Genomic DNA, 19,436 nt, shown 5'->3' on the forward strand with positions numbered 1-19,436 from the left:
AAATATATTCCCCCAGTTCACTGTTCATACTACACCCATATTTTCAAGGAGCATAGTCCATATACACCCTCAAGGTATGCCTGCATAAATGCTGTCAGTCCTCTGAAGATCTCTGTAATTTCTACTCGCACGTCTTAAGATTCGGCCATAATTATTGCCTAATTATAATTTTTCCCTATCTTCCCCATTAGGAACGTAAGCTTCTTGAAGTGTAGGGACTGTCATTTTTCTTTTCGGCAACTCTGCCCAAAGCCTAATAATTGCGGTCTGTATTAAGTGTTGTTTCCAAAGAGCGCTGCGAACCTCTGAGGTACACAGGACAGTCAGATGGGACACGTTCCCTGCCCCTCATGGACTTCCAAATCAAAAAGGTAGTACAGCATTGTGTTCAAAGTAGGCACTTGAAGACCTCTGATCATCAACAAAATTAAAACGATCGGCAAAATGATTGGATTGGGTTCAGGTGTAGGGAACAGAGAATTCAGAAGCCCAGCTGCTTTCAAGAAAGCGTTCATTAAAATCATTGCCGTTACCAGAATCCGCCCGTCCCACCCAGAATTGGTACAGAATCTTAGAAGCAGACGTCCACTAGAGTGAATTGCGGCAATTCTGGAATTAGAGTCTATTGCTCCTTACTTTTGATGATGCTGTTGGTATTTGTTAAGCGCTTACTATGTGCCAAGCACTGTTCTAAGCGCTGGGGTAGACACAGGGGAATCAGGTTGTCCCACGTGGGGCTCACAGTCTTAATCCCCATTTTACAGATGAGGTAACGGAGGCACTGAGAAGTTAAGTGACTTGCCCAAAGTCACACAGCTGACAAGTGGCCGAGCCGGGGTTCGAACCCATGACCTCTGACTCCAAAGCCCGGGCTCTTTCCAGTGAGCCACGCTGCTTCAGTGAGCCACGCTGAGTGGCTCATAATGATGTTGGTATTTGTTAAGCGCCTTACTGTGTGCAGAGCACTGTTCTAAGCGCTGGGGTAGACACAGAGGAATCAGGTTGTCCCACATGGGGCTCACAGTCTTAATCCCCATTTTACAGATGAAGTAACTGAGGCACAGAGAAGTCAAGTGACTTACCCACAGTCACACAGCTGACAAGTGGCAGAGATTGTCACAGCTGGTATTCGAACCCATGACCTCTGACTCCAAAGCCCGTGCTCTTTCCACTGAGCCGCGCTGCTTCTCTCCCGCACATAACACTTAATCTTAGCAACCCAAAGAATTTGGGACCTGATGTTTCAGGGTCTTCCCAAACTTTATTCTTGCTCTTGTTGAACTGGAATACTGAGGACATCTATATTCCTTGATTTTTATTCCCTGAGATAGGTTTCATAGTTGCAGTATCACAGCCCTTGTGAAGATAGAAAATGGTTTTTCTCCAAACCTGCCTTGACAAAGTCCCTTAAATCTGATAGCATTTCTCCACACCAGTATAGGGAGAAAAGGATGCGTTTATACCATAATATGTTTAAGATCACTATTGGAATTGATCATTTGAGGGATTCCTGCAAAGAAATACATTGGGGAGAGCTGTCTGTGTCCATTGCTCTTTCAGTTGACTTGCTTACCGTAAATAATTGGTCCCTTTTCGATCAGAAAAGTTTAGGGTATGCTGTTTTTCTATTACAGCACATCTATTTTTTATGAGAAATCAGATTATAGCTTCTGAAGCCGATTTAAACAGTCTCGAAAGATGTCGGCGTTTTAACCACTATCAATATGGGTTTTTTTAAATGCATGTTAAATACCTGTTCATAAATGGAAACGGTTTTTGGAATAAAATTTATCTTTCAGCACCCTCGAATATGATATGTGAGCTCATCTCTAAATTTGGAGTTAAAAATTATATAATAAGTTTAAATCGATGTCCTTCAAAAGTTGTTGGTCATAGTGCACTTTTTAATGGGAAAGCCTTGATGGAAGAAAAGTATTCTTGTTATCTGCATTTCCTCCTTTACGCTGTTCCTTTAAAAAATATTCTAGATAAAAATTAAATCGGAAACTATATGAAAATGACCTGTGCTCGGGATAGAGTAACAATAATCATTGTCATCAAAAGGATGATGTTTGAAGGCTAGTTCTGCCACTTTATAAATTTTGTCTTGATTGTTGTCAATTCACCTTCTCCGTTCCCTAATATCGTCATAGGTTTATCCTTTAGAAATATAGTTATTTGTGTATCTTCTGGTACAGTAGACACATTGACATTATATTTCAACATTTACGAGTTTTGCCTTCCTCTTTTAGATAAAATGCTTAGAATTATAGCGGATGGTGGGTACAAATCCTCTTGTATCATCCTTAATTTCTGCTCTTTATCTCTTCCCTGCAACATATTGCAGATTTTTCTTATTTGTGCAGTATTGGCTTTGTTTTCCTTATTACTGAATCTGAATTGTACAGTATTCGGCATGCCATTTATACTATTGCAGTCATTCTAATGTTGGGGGAAAAAAGAAGAAACCTTGAGTTTTTATGTCATAATTTGTGCCCAGTATGATATACTCATTTTTTTATCATTTATATTTGTATTTTATTATTCAGTTTTCATATGAAGCCAACGAGCACTGAAGACCTCAGGAAAATGCTGGTGAGTGACAGAGAACTCTAGATAATCAACAGATAGGAAAAACCCATATCCCTGGTACAGTATACGAAGTAAAATGGCGTAAATTTAATCAATTTCCATTTTTTTCTCATCTATCCATAATTTTCCCCTTATATACTTTTACTGATGAGAAAGAAAACAGTTGATAGGATATGTTACCAAATGTTCAGCATCTGAAGCCAATTTAAAAAGTACAGGATTTGTGCTTCCGTAGGTGGAGGTGTATATGTATTGTGTATGTAACATATACTCACAAATTTTATACACATAATATTTGGGATAAATTATATAGGTATGAAAGTACAGCTTGTGACGGTGGCAAATAGGACATGTTTTAAGCCACTAAAATAGGGATATGCCAAAGTTAACACCGAAGAGTACCCGTGAACACAGATGGAAAAGCATCTAAGTTACCTTTTCCAACATCTCCAATCCAAGACAGTCTCCCGTAATGTACTTGCTAGTGCCCAGATGAATAACATTCTTAATGGTTTCCTTGGAGGAATAGCCAAAGGCCAAATAAATCTCTGTGCCAGGAAACTTCCTGCTATTGAGTTTGCATTCATTTTCTAAATTTAATTTCATTTTTTCCAAGTTCGATCCTCTCCTCCATGCTAAGCTGTTCCTTTGGTGTTTGCGGTTGGGTTGTATTCAGACTCACCTTGTACTGTGGCCAGCTTTGAAAACATTAAACAAGTGATGAGTTGCTGTAGGAAAACGTGGGCAAGTGTGACCAGGTTTTTGCTGTAAATGTAATACTGAAGTTCCTCTCAAGAATAACAGCAAACAGGGGCTTTGGTCCAAGAGGCTTGACATTGTTTCGAAGAGCCATCTGTCCTTAATACGATCAGTCCAGATGCATAGTACGAAGAATGTTGAAAGTGATAACAATCGCATTTTTAACCATGCGATTTTCCTAGAATCGACCTAGGTTCCTTAATATTTCTTTTATTAGACGATAGCTTTTGAGCTCCTTCAGTGCGTTCCGAAAAATTGCTAGAAGTAGCGTGCTATTGTATTGTTTGTTTTTGCTAGATGATCTAATTCGATTTGGAAAGTCTGGTGTTGCATAAATACCCAAGTTTTCTATAATACAGAAACTGATGAGAGGTGTCAGGATATATGAAGTCCGCCTTTGATCAGATAGTAAACCAAATTCTGTCAGCCAGTTACATAATCTCAAACAAAACACAACATCAAAAAATGATTTAACGTGGCAGCTATTGTCTGTAACAAAACCTTAATTACGATTTTCACGTGCTTGTAAATGTACTTCCCCAAGTTGTTTTAATTTATTTAGGCTAAAAGCATTGTTTAAATTCTTTAAAGAGTGAGTTGTGAAAATTGTGTTATTTAAAACGTTTAAAGGTGATAAAAGAATTCCTTGATGTGTTATTATTTTTCTTTGGAACACTACTATCCTGAATGACAGCTAAAGGATTACTAGGTGTTGTTAATTTAATGCAAGATACAATTAAGAGAAGACTGTCAACTCCTTGTTTTTTTGAGGAAAAACTATTGGAAAAACTTTAATGTCGAAGATTATTTCATAAACTGTTTCAAGTAATTTACATAAAGCTCTCCCGTAATAGCCATCTACCTCCGTATTGCCCCCACCCTCCAGACGTCGTATTTTGTAATTAAGTTTGTATGTCTTCGATTCTGGTGCCAACACCTGTCTCTGAAAGCGTAGTGTTTAAACAGGAGCAGTAGCCAGTTGAAAGGGCAGTGTGAGCTCTTTAAGGCCTAATTAAGAACTGAAAGGGAGATGAAGGGAGCAGGACAAAAGATGTGAAAGTAGATGAGATGATATTCCCAGAGCAAAGTTCCTCATTAGAACAATAATGAGATGATCAGAGAATGCCAAGCCTACATCTTACTTCGCTCCCCTCCAGTTGCCTTGGATGTCAGTTAGTACCCCACCAATATTTGGTTACCAGGACAACCTTTCTTTAAATCTTTAGCTATTTTGAGACCTAGTCATTTGCTTTTGTTTAAATTTAAGTATTGTAAAGGATATACATTTCATGGCCGAAGGTGTAGACACGTGTGTGTGTGTGAAGCAAAAATATGGATTAGTTTATAATCCTTTTGCTGTACGTATATTCGTATTAGCATTTCAATTTCAGAATTGAAAATCTACCTCGATGAGTGGCTTTCCTCTTAACCACCCCCCCCCCGAAATATTCATAAAGGGAATATTCTTCTTCACCTATTTTACCATGAAAGATTTGCGTTGGATTTCAGTGAAAGTAAAGATTTTCAAAAACACAAGTGTAAGGCAATAAACTGTGGGAAACGTGATAGAATAATTGTCTACCTCCTGGTCTGCCGTGTTCAGCAATTTTACTGATTCTATATCTTTTTTTCAGAATGGTACTGTTACAAACTGTTTAGCAGCGTAAAACGTATTTGCTATCTACTCTTTTAAAAATACCATCAAACTACTTTTTTTGCGTTGGAAAAACTGGCAAAGCGTTGTAGCGGCCATCACATCGGGCTGTTGTACACTATACGAATGCATTAAAAGTTTTATTCTTTAAAATAAAATGAAATCTATAGTTTTAACAGCAAGAAGGAAGTTACCTTGGGTTTTGCAGGTCTTTATTTTTTCCCAGTAAACTAAAAGCAAGTATAAAAATTTGGTTAAAAATAGAGTCCGCAGAGTTTTCTAATCTGGAAAAAGATCTGGAACTTGCATGCAACCATGTTTTTAATTATTATAGATTGTTTCCCAGAATGTATTATACATTGCATGTGTTTCTAAGATGTTTCCATATACTGAAACTTTATGAGGATTTTTTTTCAAGGAGTTTGGTAAAATATCCTCATAAAGACAGGAAAGGGCCAGAGAAAGGAGCTAATGGAAATATTAATTAGCATTAGAAAGCAAATCTACTAGCATATTAATACATAACGTCAAATATCAATTGGTTCTCAGAAAACCTTCAAATCAGAAACGTCAAAGGGAAAAATGGAATAATGATCAGAAACATTTTTATTAATACAGTGACAAATCAGATCGCCACGTTAATGGTATTGTTAACGAAAATTAAACGTTACTATCTATCGGTAGTCAAATTTATGACAAGACTGCTTTTGATTCTCTCTTCTCAGCCTTTCATTTGAAATGTGTCTATTGTTAAAAAAAAAATGGAGTTTTAAAGATACTATAACATATGCTCTGGTAGTATTGGAACTCATTTTTGGTAATATGCTGTCAATTAGCATGAAAAATAGAGCTCATGTTAATATTTTATGAGCGATGCCAATGTAAGGTAGATGCCAAATGACAAATATACTGGTTCCCTTACAGTAAGCACATAGAGAAGCCAATTACTTGTAATTTATTTTGTTTAATTTAATTTCCTTAACCCATAAGCATGATAATTTGTCTCAACCTACTCATCTGGAATAATTGTACTGCAGTAATAATATGAGTATAATCCTATATTAACAAGACATTATTAACTTTATGAATTGCTTCAGCAAATTTCCAAATATTTTACCATAAATACCTTCATCTAATCTAAATTGCAAAAATTGATTAATTTCAATCAGAGGTTTGGGATATTTGACTCTTTCCTTCATTGCTACTCTTTAATCCACCATATTTTCCAATCTGTTTTAGTAGTATTAAAGTGAACAGGAAGGGCCAGTCATTTTTATTTGAGGAGTTTCCAAATTAAATTCATTTTATTCTGTTTTCCTAGAAGAAAATCTGGCATTTTGAAAAGAAACAGAATCATTTATTGAAAGTTTGGCTTCATGGATTTTGTACAGTGTCGAAACCTGTACATTTCCTGGTGCTTTGTAGGAGGTGTGTATTCACTGGGAACTTTACATAGTCTATGTGATAGGCTATTTGATAGCAAATTCCACTCGCTATACTAAACGCCCTGCGATACTAAGTGCTAGCGATCAATCAGTGGAAGTTGAGGGCTTATCGTGTGCCGAGCACGGTGCTAATTGCAGGGGAGAGTACAGTTCAACAGAGATGGTAGGCATATTGTTCCCCGCCCACCAGGACTGTACAGCCCAGAGGGGGTGACAGACATGAAAATAAATTACGGATATGTACATAAATGCCGTGGGGCCAGGGTGGGATGAATATCAAGTTCTCAAAGGGTACGGATCCCAAGCGCGTAGCATCGCGGAAGGGAGAGGGGTTAGTGGAAACGGGAGCGTGGTCGGGGATGGCCTCAGGCCGAAGTTGTGATTTTAATCCCAAGTGTTGGGACTCGATGGTAATCTTGGAGGGGAAAGACTGTTCAAAAGTGTTCATAATTGTCTCTCTCGAAAATGAACTTGCATGGCCCAAGATATTTTCTTGTTCTAGGAGACGTCTGAGAACTGAGATTCTGTGACTTCTCCAAGGACGTGGCAAGGGTGAGGATTATAGGGACCAGTCAGGGCTATGAGGAGCCCTAGGGCAGTCCTGGAAACCCATCAGCTTTTCTTTGTTTTTTTAAAAAAAATGGTATTTGTTAGAGCGCTTACTATATGCCAGGCACTGTAGTAATCGCTAGTGTAGGTACTATCTTATCAGGTTGGATACAGTCTCTGTCCCATGTGGGGCTCAGAGTCTTATTCCCCATTTTACAGATGAAGTAACTGAGTTACAGAGAAGGAAGTGACTTGCCCAAAGTCATATAGCAGCAAGTGGCGGAGCCGGGATTAGAACCCAGGTCTTTGTGACTCTCGGGCCTGTGCTCTATCTACTAGGCCATGCTGCTTCCAGGGGATCCTCTGCGAGGAGTGTTGAATACAGTGGCTTCATTTTTTGTGGCAGCATCAGAGTCTTCTTTAGGCCAACATCTATTACAGCAATTTAAACCCATTTTTTTTTCCAATTCTGCGTTTGGGATCATTTTTCCATTATTACATTTTGGAAAAAGACACTTTCTCTAGGTGGAGGGTTTAATTTTTTTATGAGTGAGAAAAGGTGAAGTCAAGCGATAGGCATCTGAATTGAGTTTTATTCTAATGTTACAGAATGCCTGTATAAATTACTAATCGTTCACAAGTTCTCTCCCTCTGAATTTATCAACTCTCTTCTCAGTGTACCCCAGCTCACATTCATTGTTCCTTCTAAGCTAACATCACTGTCCCTCATTTTCCATTCCCTTGCTCACACAAATTAGGGTAAGGATTAGGGATGCAGAAATGTGTGGTGGTATTTGGAAATAGAAAAACCAATCTGGGGCCGCCTCTTGGGGAAATTGGGATTTTAGGAGGACTTTGAACGCAGAGACAGTGCAGCTATCTATCAGTCAATCAACCAACGATATTTAGTGAGTGCTTACCATGTGCAAAGCTGTATACTAAACGCTTGGGAGAGTAGAGAACAACAGAATTAGCATACACATTCCCTGCCCGTAACTTGCTTTCACCAGAGAGGGGGAGATACGTTAATATAAATGAGTAATTTATAATATGTAATTTAAAGATATGTACCTAAGTGCTGTGATGTAAAGGAGGAGATAGGTCGAGACAGGTGAAAGTGCTTGAGCGAGGGATGGAGGCTGGAATTGAGAACGAGGGACAGTTAATATTAGGATTTAATTAGTAAAATAAATTGAAAGATCACAACAGAGACTACTGAAGAAGAGGTTTGCCAGGTGGTTTTTTACAACTCATAATAATAATGTTGGTATTTGTTAAGCGCTTACTATGTGCAGAGCACTGTTCTAAGTGCTGAGGTAGATACAGGGTAGTCAGCTTGCCCACATGAGGCTCACAGTCTTCATCCCCGATTTACAGATGAGGTAACTGAGGCCCAGAGAAGTGAAGTGACTTGCCCACAGTCACACACCTGACAAGCGGCAGAGCTGGGATTCGAACCCATGACCTCGGACTCCCAAGCCCGTGCTCTGTCCACTGAGCCACGCTGCTTCTCAGGAAGCTCATGGAAGTTTGCAACCATCAGCCAAACCAGAAGTCAGTCTAATGACCAGATCACATGGTTGGCCCAGGCTTTGGACGTTCATTCAATAGTATTTATTGAGCGCTTACTATGTGCAGAGCACTGTACTAAGCGCTTGGGATGAACAAGTTGGCAACAGATAGAGACAGTCCCTGCCGTTTGACGGGCTTACAGTCTAATCGACGTCTGAGGAAACTCTTAGAAAATCGAACTTCATCTGAAATCACCCACAAATCATGATCCTGACCAAAATAACTTATATTAACTTATATTAACTTTGCTTTTTACCCCAGATATGGGAGAGTAGAAGGTTTGTAGAAGGTTTGTTCCCCTCTGAACCCTCTGTAGAAGGTTCTCCGTAAGCAGAGACTTTTGGAAGACCAAAAGACCAGGAAACCGATTCAGCAGACTCTGTGGTAAATGTGTCAGGGAGGCAAAGAGTGATCTTTACAAGCACACAGGATGAAATCGAATATCAATTTGGCAAAGTTTTTTCAGCCGTACCTGCACTGGATCACACTGCCAGTAACATCAGTCTCAGATCGGAACGGCCACATAAGCATCAGTATATCGGAATGATTTTTCCCTTCTTTTTCTAATATCAGAAAATTTTATGGTTGTGTTTGTCCCATATTTTATCCTTTTCTTGATTTATTTTCCTTTAGGTGCATTTATAATAGAGAAGGGCGAGAATTAGGGTCTGAGGGAATCAAATATTTATCTTCTCAATTAGTCGTATTTAACGAGTCTTAACTCTGTGCTGAGCATTGTATTGAGCGCTTGAAAGTACAACAAAACATTTTAACGGACACATTGCCTGCCCACAATGAGTTTACAATCTAGAGGGGGAGACAGACATTGACGCAAACCCTTAAATTACAGATACGTACATGAGGGCTGTGGGACTGGGATGTGATGTGAATAAAGGGAGCAAGTTAGGGCGACGCAGAAGCGGGTGGAAAAAGAAGAAATGAGGGCTTAGGGAAGGCCTCTTGGAGGAGATGTGCCTTCACTAAAGGCTTTGAAGGTGGGGAGAGTCATTGTCCGATACGAAAACAGGCGGGTGTTCCAGACCAGAAACAGGATGTAGGTGAGAGATGAGTGACGAGGTAGACGAGGTTGAGGTAGGTTGACGTGAGAGGAGTGAAATATGTGGGCTGGGTTTTAATTGGAGAGTAGCGAGCCGAGATGCTCGCATTAAACCGGTCATAAGGAGTTTTTGTTTGATGCGGAGGTGGTTGGGCAACCAGTGGCGGTTCTTGAGGGGTGGAGAACTGAACATTTTTGTAGAAAAATGATCTGTGCAGCAGAGTGAAGTATGGACTGGAGTGGGGAGAGACTGGAGGCAGGGAAGTCAGCGAAGAGGCTGATAAACTAGTCAAGGTAGGACAGGATAAATACTCGGAGTAACATGACAGCAGCTTCATTAGACTAATATAACATGCAGCGAGCAAAAGAGCTACTTATAACCTTAGCCCGTTTCATTTTAAGGCTAAAACTATTCATTTCCTTCTGCTTGTTTCCTTAATTGGCAGTGCTTTTTCTAGGGGAGAAACTTTTCACCCTAACGGCTAACAGAAGCCCAATTTTTGTTCTCTCCTAGGAGAGCAATCCTTTCGATGCCACTGCGGGATATCGCAGCCTGACCTATGAAGAGGTGCTGCAGGAACTGGTGAAGCATAAAGAGCTACTTAAGAGGAAAGATACTCATATCCGTGAACTAGAGGACTACATAGACAATCTTCTTGTCCGCGTCATGGAAGAAACTCCAAGTATTCTCAGAGTGCCATACGAACCTTCCAGAAAAGCTGGAAAATTTTCCAAAAATTAATAAGCAAATTACACTGCCTAGTCGGTTTTATATACTGGATGCTAATGGAAGATCTTTGCACTACCTGTTGTAGGTTTTGTGAGTGTGTCTGTGTTTGTGTGTGTATGTATGTGGTGTGTGTGTGAGAGAGAGAGAGAAATGATTTTAACTTGAAGTATTAGCTGGGGCTGCCCAAAGTAGTGATACATGAAATGGGCTAGATACCTTAAAATATTAAATTAGAAATACAGGCCTAGAATCTTTATATGTAAATAATTCCCTGCGTATGGTGGCATTTGGAGAAGCATATTGAAGCAACCTATTAAAAGGAACTTTATCGTTCTCAAAACACAAATGCGTTTCCAAAAGTGCCGATCCCATATCTGCAGTGCAGTGTTCCCTGAGAGGTGAGGTAATAATTTAATAGCAGTTCATTTGGGAGTTTGTTTTGCCTCAGAATCGTCACTTAAAAATAACTCACGTAAAATGTTTGTACTTTTTCTACACCTGATTATTTTCAAGGCTATTATCAAAATCTGAAAGTGAAGGGGTGTAGTAATATTGTTGCCGAGAGGTCATTTATTATCAGTATTACAATTTAAGAGATTGCCAAAACAATCTTAGTAACGTGCTTATTTTTGAGAGAGCTAGGTACTTTTACTTTACAGAAAATATCTTTTCTGGATGTTTATTAGCAGGTAGAGAGCCAGAAGTGCTTTGTGAGCGTGCCATTTCACACCTGCCTTGTATGAGAAAGTTAGACACACCGTTCACTTCGTGATGATTCTCTGAATGCATTCACTGTACAACTTAAATTTTGAATTTCAACTAGACCATAACTATGTTCTATCCTTTTGGTAAAGCTACTGCATGCCTTTTAAGATGTCAAAATAATAGCTAAGAAAAATGGTAAAAGATGGAGCCAGAAGTTAAAGAAGTTAGGTTGCTTCCTCTGTAATGCCCAGAACAGTATGTTTGGATCTGAATATAGAATGAATACTGTGGTAGACCAATTTTAAGAGCACTGGAAGTTGAAGGAATTAAGCTATCCCTAGCTTCTGAACACTGAGGCAAAAACAGAATAGGTAGGGCAATGTGAGAGTGTGTCGTATAACAGTGTTATTTTCCTAAAGGTTTAATGTCAAGAGATTGAATGTGTCTGTTTAGCAAAAGGTTGGATAGCATTTTTTCCCCCAAAGCATGTTTAATTCCAAAAGGGTATCGTTAAATATCGTTGTAAGCTTATATAAAAGTAATGGTTGACTTCACCTGGAAATTCCGAGTGCATAAAAAATATATAATATATGTTCAGTATTTATTTTTGGAGAGTACCTCATTGAAGGACATAGATTGTCTGTTACTGTAACAATAGCCTATTGGATAATTCTGTACTGTTCTTGGGGCTAAGGAGTTCTCATCTGTAGGCCAAAAATGTGAAATTTTCCCCCACCTCCTGTATTATAGCATATTTTCAACACCTAAAATAAGGTTTTCCCAAAAGTAAAATGAAAAATATGGGTGGATGTTCTTAGTTATACCTGAGAATTTTGAGAAGAAAGAGAACAGTACTTTATTTTTTTGAGAAATACTAATACAGTTTCCAGAAAGTTAAATATTTTTGTTCAGATTTCTTAGGAAAACAAGCTTACTGACAGGATAGGATCTTGCATGACAGCTCAAAAGTGTTAATACATTTTTCAGTTCACTTAGAAGAACGATGTATTCCTCATTTCTTTGTGATGACTAGTTATTTTCCAAAGTGGTATTGGGAGGGTTGATTATTTTATTGAATTATAGGAAATAACATTTTGGCCATATCATCTGTTGGGAACACACTAAAACTTCATAAGACAGTTTAGAATGTATTTTGTCAGTTTGCGTATTTGGTGATCAATATTTGTAGGATGATGAGTTTTGAAGTGTTACATTTCTTTAGGAGAATTTTATTTTTCTCTACTGAAATTCTCATTTGCCATATCAATCATTCCAAAGTGTGTATTTTTCAGTGTTATCGAAAAGATCCTCAAAATGTTTTAAAAATAGTTGGACATCCTGCTATGTATAATCATAAAAGCCATATTGGGTGTGGGCCAGGTCTTCACTTTTGAAAACAGGTTATTTGGGAAATAAGGTTCTATCCCAATTATTAATTATGTAACTATTGTTTTCACCTCTCCCGGCTAAAAAGTACTGTATTCACATTTTCAATTTTAATTACACTTGCACCACCTACAATGATTTAAAATATTCTCGTGAAGCATCGAACATCTGATTTAGAGTAGATTTTACCTCATATTTTTATAGTCAGCACTGTAAATTAATGGCCAAAAAAAGATTGTGTAGAAGTGTGAACACATGAAGGTTTTAATATGTCATCCAGGCCTTCGTGTAGAAGTATTGGCAGGAGAAGAAAATTTAATACTTAGAAATTCAAAGTAGTCTAAATAGTGTGTACATTTGGCTCTGCACAACTTAGAGGGTTTAGAGTTGGAATGAGTAAATATGATCACTCAAACAAAAAATGGTAAGGAGATTTAAAAAAAAAAAAGGTTTTTGCACCTACGCTACAGAACATGTACACGTCGAAGACTATTTCATAGACAAAATCGTCTTTGAATCCTAGGATAGTGGATTCACTATTCCGATTCTGTCTTTGACAATGAGACGCATTTGTTATTAAAAAAAAAAAAGCCTGTTTCAAATCCTTCCCTTAGTTTATAAATGCCATATTTTGCTACATCCACGATCCACCTCTAAACTCTATTCAGCCGTTGTGATGAAAGTGCTGGAAGGCTGTCCTCTGAGCAACTCGTTTAATTTTAATTTATAGAATGAACATCAGGGCTGTATTTCAGAGTTGTAAATAAAATGAGTTCTTAATGCCGTTCATGAAGAATGTTTTGTATTTGCTGCTGTATTCTTTGTTTATCTTGGTTTTGCCACCTCTCCACGAATGCGGCATTATCCCTAGATTATGCTTAAGTACATCTATTGCTGTTGGCGGTGAATTAAGAACTAGTTGTAATTTTCCCCGCTGTGAAAACGTTGCCTTGCATTTGACAGAGTTTCGTGAACGGTCACCTAAAGAAAACCGAGCTCATTAATGACAGACTTGCTTTCTTCGCCCGTCCTAGGAGTTTGACTCGGAGAATGTTATAATAAATTAATTTGCTATCTCTGATGTACCTACAGTAAATGCTGCAGTGGAAATTTTATTGGCTACTTTAGCTTGTAAATAAAAATATCCTAACTTGGTTAGGGCAACTTCAACTGAAGCTTTTTGATAGTCATGTTCACGAGCATCTTGTAAATATGGTAGGTGTAAATTTTGCGTGTTAAATGGTGAAGTGTAGAGCATGTTGATTTATTTACTTTGAAGTGAGGTGAAGGATTATAGTGCTGCTAGTTCATGATGCTAGATTTAAGGGTCTGTCGGCACATCCATTAGAAACACTTACTTTTATGGATTTATAACTTTAATAATCCAGATGTAATCTCGGAAGTATTTAATATGCAATAGATAGCACCTTAACTAATCTCCATATAAAGGATTTTCAGATGTATTTTTCTAAGAAACCCAGAAGCTCCTCAAGCGTTAAACGATAATTGGCATTTTATTTCGTTTGTTTTCAATGCCAAGTAAACTATTCTTATTGTGGAATTGGAGTCAGTTACAAATTATACATTTGGTTCTATCCGTCCTGGAAACTTCCAGATGGTTTGTATTTTGAGGTTCGATGTATTGCTGAAGATCCTAGAAATGTGTATATTTAATCTTTATTTATATTTGAAGAATACACTTGTCTTAGTAAATGAATGGTAACCGTACACATTTTTATGGTAGAAAATTGAAACTATTGTATTGTGACATTAATTTATGTATTCAGATGCATGCAAAGCAAAAGTTTTATATTCTGTCTTACTACTGATTTATAGTCGAATAAAATGTGTACTAAATACAGCATCTAAATTTCTTATCCAGTATTGCATGTCCAAAACCTTAATAAAACACCACAATGCATTCCTTTACAGCATCCCCTTTCTTGACAATTGGGCAAAATATATGTCGTGATGCCTTTCAGAATGTATGCCTGGGTGACATGTGATTTGTCATGATCTGAAAAATTTATAAAAAGCAAGCTTCTGTGTGAATACAGTTTTTCCGAAAAATTTCAGAGAGTAGGTACTGAATTGTGTATAATGGTACACTCATCCTTTAGAGCTAAGCCAGGCCAGTAAAAAAAAAAAAAAGGTCGATTGCTTATAATAATAATGTTGGTATTTGTTAAGCGCTTACTATGTGCAGAGCACTGTTCTAAGCGCTGGGATAGATACAGGGTAATCAGGTTGTCCCACGTGAGGCTCGCAGTCTTAATCCCCATTTTACAGATGAGATAACTGAGGCACAGAGAAGTTAAGCCCGAATACCACAGTTATTATTATTCTCTGTGCTTCAGGAAACCTCATCTGTCAAATGGGGATGGAGATTATAGAACATGAACATTCAGCCCCCCCATATTGGGAATTTCTATTTTCACTACCTAGATTGCCTTCTATTTATTAAATCCATTTTGTTAAGAATCTGTTCGGTTTCCAGTTGAAATTAGAATTCCCAAACTAAATCTAAAGACGGAAAAGGAATTGTTTTCTCCCCATTTACAATCGACCGTATCGCGCTGCTCATCCCGCAGTTCATTTCCGAGCATTCGAAGACACCGAGGGTGAACGACTCTCACTCTGGCCAGCAGAAGTGAGGTCTCCCAGCGGGCAGAGGGGACAGTGAGTCTGACCCAAAGCATCAGCCTCAAGGACCGGTACAAGGGAAGTGATTGTGATTTGTGTAACACTGTGCATCCTCTCTCCTTCCTCGCCATTTCACAGAGCATGGGGGACAGGGAGGGATTCGGTACTTTGAAGAGTATCCATCAAGGTTATTTTATTTGCTGCTGGAACGACTGAAGCGCGGTCCCGATGGGCTCCGGCACCTTGACCCACCGCATGATTGCCATGGTATAACACAGTGCTTGCGCATGGTAAGTGCTTAACAAATACCTCTCTCGTGATTTTATAATGGGTCACTGCTGCAGGCGCTGGCACCCTTGTTCACCAGCTATGTTTCACTGTGGGCAGGGAACGTGTCTGTTTATTGTTGTACTCTCCAAAGTGCTTAGTACAGTGCTCTTCCCACAAGAAATACAATTGAATGAACATTTCGGGATTCTTGCTGGGCCTGTCTACCTCGCAGAATGCCCTAGTTGGTTCTTTAGTCAAAAATTATCACTGTTGGCGTTGACCCAGCAGGCACAGCTGGGCCTGGGAGCCAGAAGGACCTGGGTTCTAACCCTGGCTCCACCGCATGTCTGTTGTGTGACCTTGGGTAAGTCACTTAGCTTCTCTGTACCTCAATTACCTCACCTGGAAAATGGAGATTAAGAGTGGGAGCCCAATGTGGGCCAGGGTCTCTGTCCAACCTCATTAACTTCTATCTCCCCCACAGTTTAGAACAGTGCTTAACACATAGTAAGTGCTTAACAAGGACTGTGATGATGATGATGATTTGCAATTACAACTCCGATTCCCAGAGTGGTGCTCTTATCCTTGGACCAACCCCGGAGAGATCATATTTTGTATTATTTGTGCTCATTTTCTGATGTTAGGAAGCCTTATAGATTATCATATGGCTAAACTTGAAAATTTCAAGGAGTTTGGGGAGACTTACAGGGTGAAAGGGGAATCTACAGTTGCCTTCAGTTATAACTGAAGGATCAATTGCGGTAGGCACTTGAAACTGTTTAATGCTCTTTATTTGATCGTCGTGCAAAATAAGGGAAGGAGAAAACAAGAGAAGAAAGCTACTGCTCACAAAACAGTCGCACTCCAAAGGAGCTATGAAAAGGGGAAAGTTTATCCGTAAGGTCTGACAGACCCGAGGGACAGCCCCATCCCCTGCTCTTCCAGATTTATTTGCAGAATTCTGGCTTTTAGGCCAATAAGGGAAAACCTCCATCTCCCTCTGGGGAGTAGGGAGAGCAGAGCAAAGACAAATGAATCTATTGGGTTTTCCCGTTGGACTACCTGAATTGCAGCCAGAGAAGTCTTAGTGTAGTAACTATTTCCTCTCAACCACATTTGAGGTAAAAAGAAAGCTAGAATGGATTCATTTTTGTATCTTAATATATGGGTTCTTTTAGACTATATCCTGGGTCTCTGCCCTGAGGGATTGTGGGGTGTTCTTTGGTAGCTTTTCTCTTTTTTATGGTATTTGTTAAATGCTCATTATGTGCTAAGCACTGTACAAAGCTCCTTGCGGGCACAGAACGTGTCTAAGAGCTCCGTTCTCCTCTCCAAAGCGATTAGTTCGGTTCTCTGCACAGAGTAAGCGCTCAATAAATACCATTGTTGGATTGTTTCTCTCCCCCTCCTCCCTTGAGGCCGCCACGTGGTTTAGCACATGGTGTTCTATGTCTTTCAATCAAGTCCTCAGCCTAGCCCTGACTGTCCCTCACCTCAATGGCTGAAAGTATTACCGCGGGGATCTCGTCCGTAGTGTTCTCTCTTTTCACATTGGTCGTAGTAATTGAAGTCCAGCAGTGGTGATGATGATAATAATGACGATCATCATCATCGTCACTGTTGGACTTCAGTATTATTACTGTATTTAAGTGCTCTACTATATGTCAATTAATGTTCTAAGTGCAGGGATAGATACAAGTTAAGCAGGCCGGGCACAGTCCCTGTCCCATGTGGGGTCTAGATGAGAGGGAATACAGATATTGAATCCCCATTTTAAAGATGATGTAATGGCAGAGATAAGTTTGGGATTTTTGGTTTTTGTTTTTTTCCTGTGGTGTTTAAGTGCTCACTATGTATCAAGCACTAGTCTGAACTCTGGGTAGACCCAAGTTAATCAGGTTGGAAGTGGTCCCTGTCCCATATGGGGCTCGCAGTTTAAGTAGGTGAGGTTATTGAATCCTCATTTTACAGTTGAGGAAACTGAGGCACAGAGAAGTGAAGTGATTTGCCCAAGGTCACACAGGCACACAGCAGAGCTGGGATTAGAACCCGGGTTCCTCTGACCTTTAGACCCATGCTTTTCCCCCTAGCTCCATTTTCCACTTGGGTTAGGGAAAACAGAAGACAGTGGGATAAAAAACTGTTGGCATTTGTTCAGCGCTTACTATGTGCAAAGCACTGTTCTAAGCGCTGGGGGGATACAAGCTGATTAGGATGTCCCACGTGGGGTTCACAGTTTTAATACCCGTTTTACAGATGAGGTAACTGAGACACAGAGGAGTTAGGTGACTTGCCCGAAGCCACCCAGCTGGCAAGCGGTAGAGCCGGCATTAGAACCCATGACCTCTGACTCCCAAGCCCGGGCTCTTTCCAGCTGAGCCACGCTGCTTCTTTACAGCATTTTTGGTATTTTTAAGCGCTTTCTATGTGATTTTCTCGCAAGCCCTTATCCCAGTACTTTGCACACAGTGCTCAGGAATGCCACTGACTCCAGTATTAATGTATTTACAGTATTTTGGTATTTTGAAAGCACTTTCTATGTGATTTTCTCCCAAGCCCTTATCCCATTACTTTGCACCCACTGCTCAGAAATACCTTTATCTCTGGCATCTATGAATTTACAGTATCTTTGGTTTTTTAAGCATATTCTGTGTGACAAGCATTGTTCCTTGGAGTGTACCAAGTAAACAAGGTCATTTCACTCTACCTGTATTTTGATTAGCTTATAGTCCTTTCAGGATTTAGATTCTCTGTAGAGTCCAATTTTCTGGGTTAACAGGGATAATTGGAATATAAGAAAGTCCCCAAATCTCATTTTGGTCAGCATCCTCGAAACTAATTGTCCTCTGCTAATGGAGGTTTTGATGGACTAGGAAGAGCTTTAATGGAGCCATAGGAAGGGGCCTGGATAATAGTATTCATTCAATAGTATTTATTGAGCGCTTACTATGTGCAGAGCACTGTACTAAGCGCTTGGAATGTACGATTTGGCAACAGATAGAGACAATCCCTGCCCAACGACGGGCTCACGGTCTAATCGGGGAAGGCAGATGGCAGAGCGAAACAGAACGAAACAAAAACAAGTTATCACGATAAATGGAAGCAAGGGGATGTACACCTCATTGACAAAATAAATAGGGTAATAAAAAATATATGCAAAAATTATATACTTATATATAAATTATGTAATCCATAACCATTTCATGAAGGAGTAGCAAAGATCCTGAATAATCCCTAACCATTTCATGGAGGAGTAGGAAGGAGCCTGGATAATCCATAGCCATTTAAACAGTCTCTGAAAAACTGTGAATTGACTATGGAAACCACAGAATTAGAAAAATTGCAATAGCTGTGGATGGACCGCAAGCGGCTGTCTGCTGACCCAACTGCAGTATGTTTAGTTCATTGGTGTAAAATTTATGTTTCATATTCCCCCATTAATATGCTGTTAGTGAGCATAACATTTATGCTTCACAAACTGTAAAATATTTTAATCCTTTACTCATTTGTTTACCAAGTCTTGTTTCTTATAAATCTATAAAATATGGTGCCTTTAAAACCATCTGTGGGTACATATGGGTAATATGCATAACTCTGTCTACAATTAAAGATGCCACAAGGTATTTTAAATCTTGAACTAGAAAATCCTTTATACTAAAGTGTATTAAACTCAGTTTCCTCATCTGTAAATCTGTAGCTTATAAAATTTGAATATTACCGCTTGCATTTTAATAGAAAATTCTGCTACACGTTTATCCCGGCTCTGCCATTTGTCAGCTGGGTGACTGTGGGCAAGTCACTTAACTTCTCTGCGCCTCAGTTCCCTCATCTGTAAAATGGGGATTAACTGTGAGCCTCACGTGGGACAACCTGATTACCTTGTATCTACCCCAGTGCTTAGAACAGTGCTCTGCACATAGTGAGCGCTTAACAAATATCAATATTATTATTATTATTATTTATAAATTCTATCAAAAGTAGTCAAATTCCTTAGGTCATTATTTGGGTGAATATATTTTATATATTGTTATTCTAAAATGGCAACTTTGAGATACGTAATAATAATAATTGGGG

At 39.1% G+C, this 19,436-nt stretch overlaps 1 protein-coding gene across 4 annotated transcripts in view; it reads left to right on the top strand.

Moving 5' to 3' along the window:
• Positions 1-14,373, top strand: part of RAB11FIP2 (RAB11 family interacting protein 2) — a 51,063-nt gene extending 36,690 nt beyond the window's left edge. For 2 of the 4 annotated variants that reach the window (XM_029080622.2, XM_029080624.2), the window contains exons 6-7: positions 2,550-2,595; positions 10,143-14,373. In XM_029080622.2, the coding sequence (XP_028936455.1) occupies positions 2,550-2,595; positions 10,143-10,370 (274 nt within the window). In that variant the 3' untranslated portion in view covers positions 10,371-14,373. The remainder of the gene's footprint in view (positions 1-2,549; positions 2,596-10,142) is intronic. The other 2 variants (XM_029080623.2, XM_029080626.2) reach the window with 2 other exon arrangements.
• The last annotated feature ends 5,063 nt before the right edge of the window (positions 14,374-19,436 follow it).

Source organism: Ornithorhynchus anatinus, chromosome 16 (assembly GCF_004115215.2).
Source record: "Ornithorhynchus anatinus isolate Pmale09 chromosome 16, mOrnAna1.pri.v4, whole genome shotgun sequence".
Lineage (NCBI taxonomy): Eukaryota > Metazoa > Chordata > Mammalia > Monotremata > Ornithorhynchidae > Ornithorhynchus > Ornithorhynchus anatinus.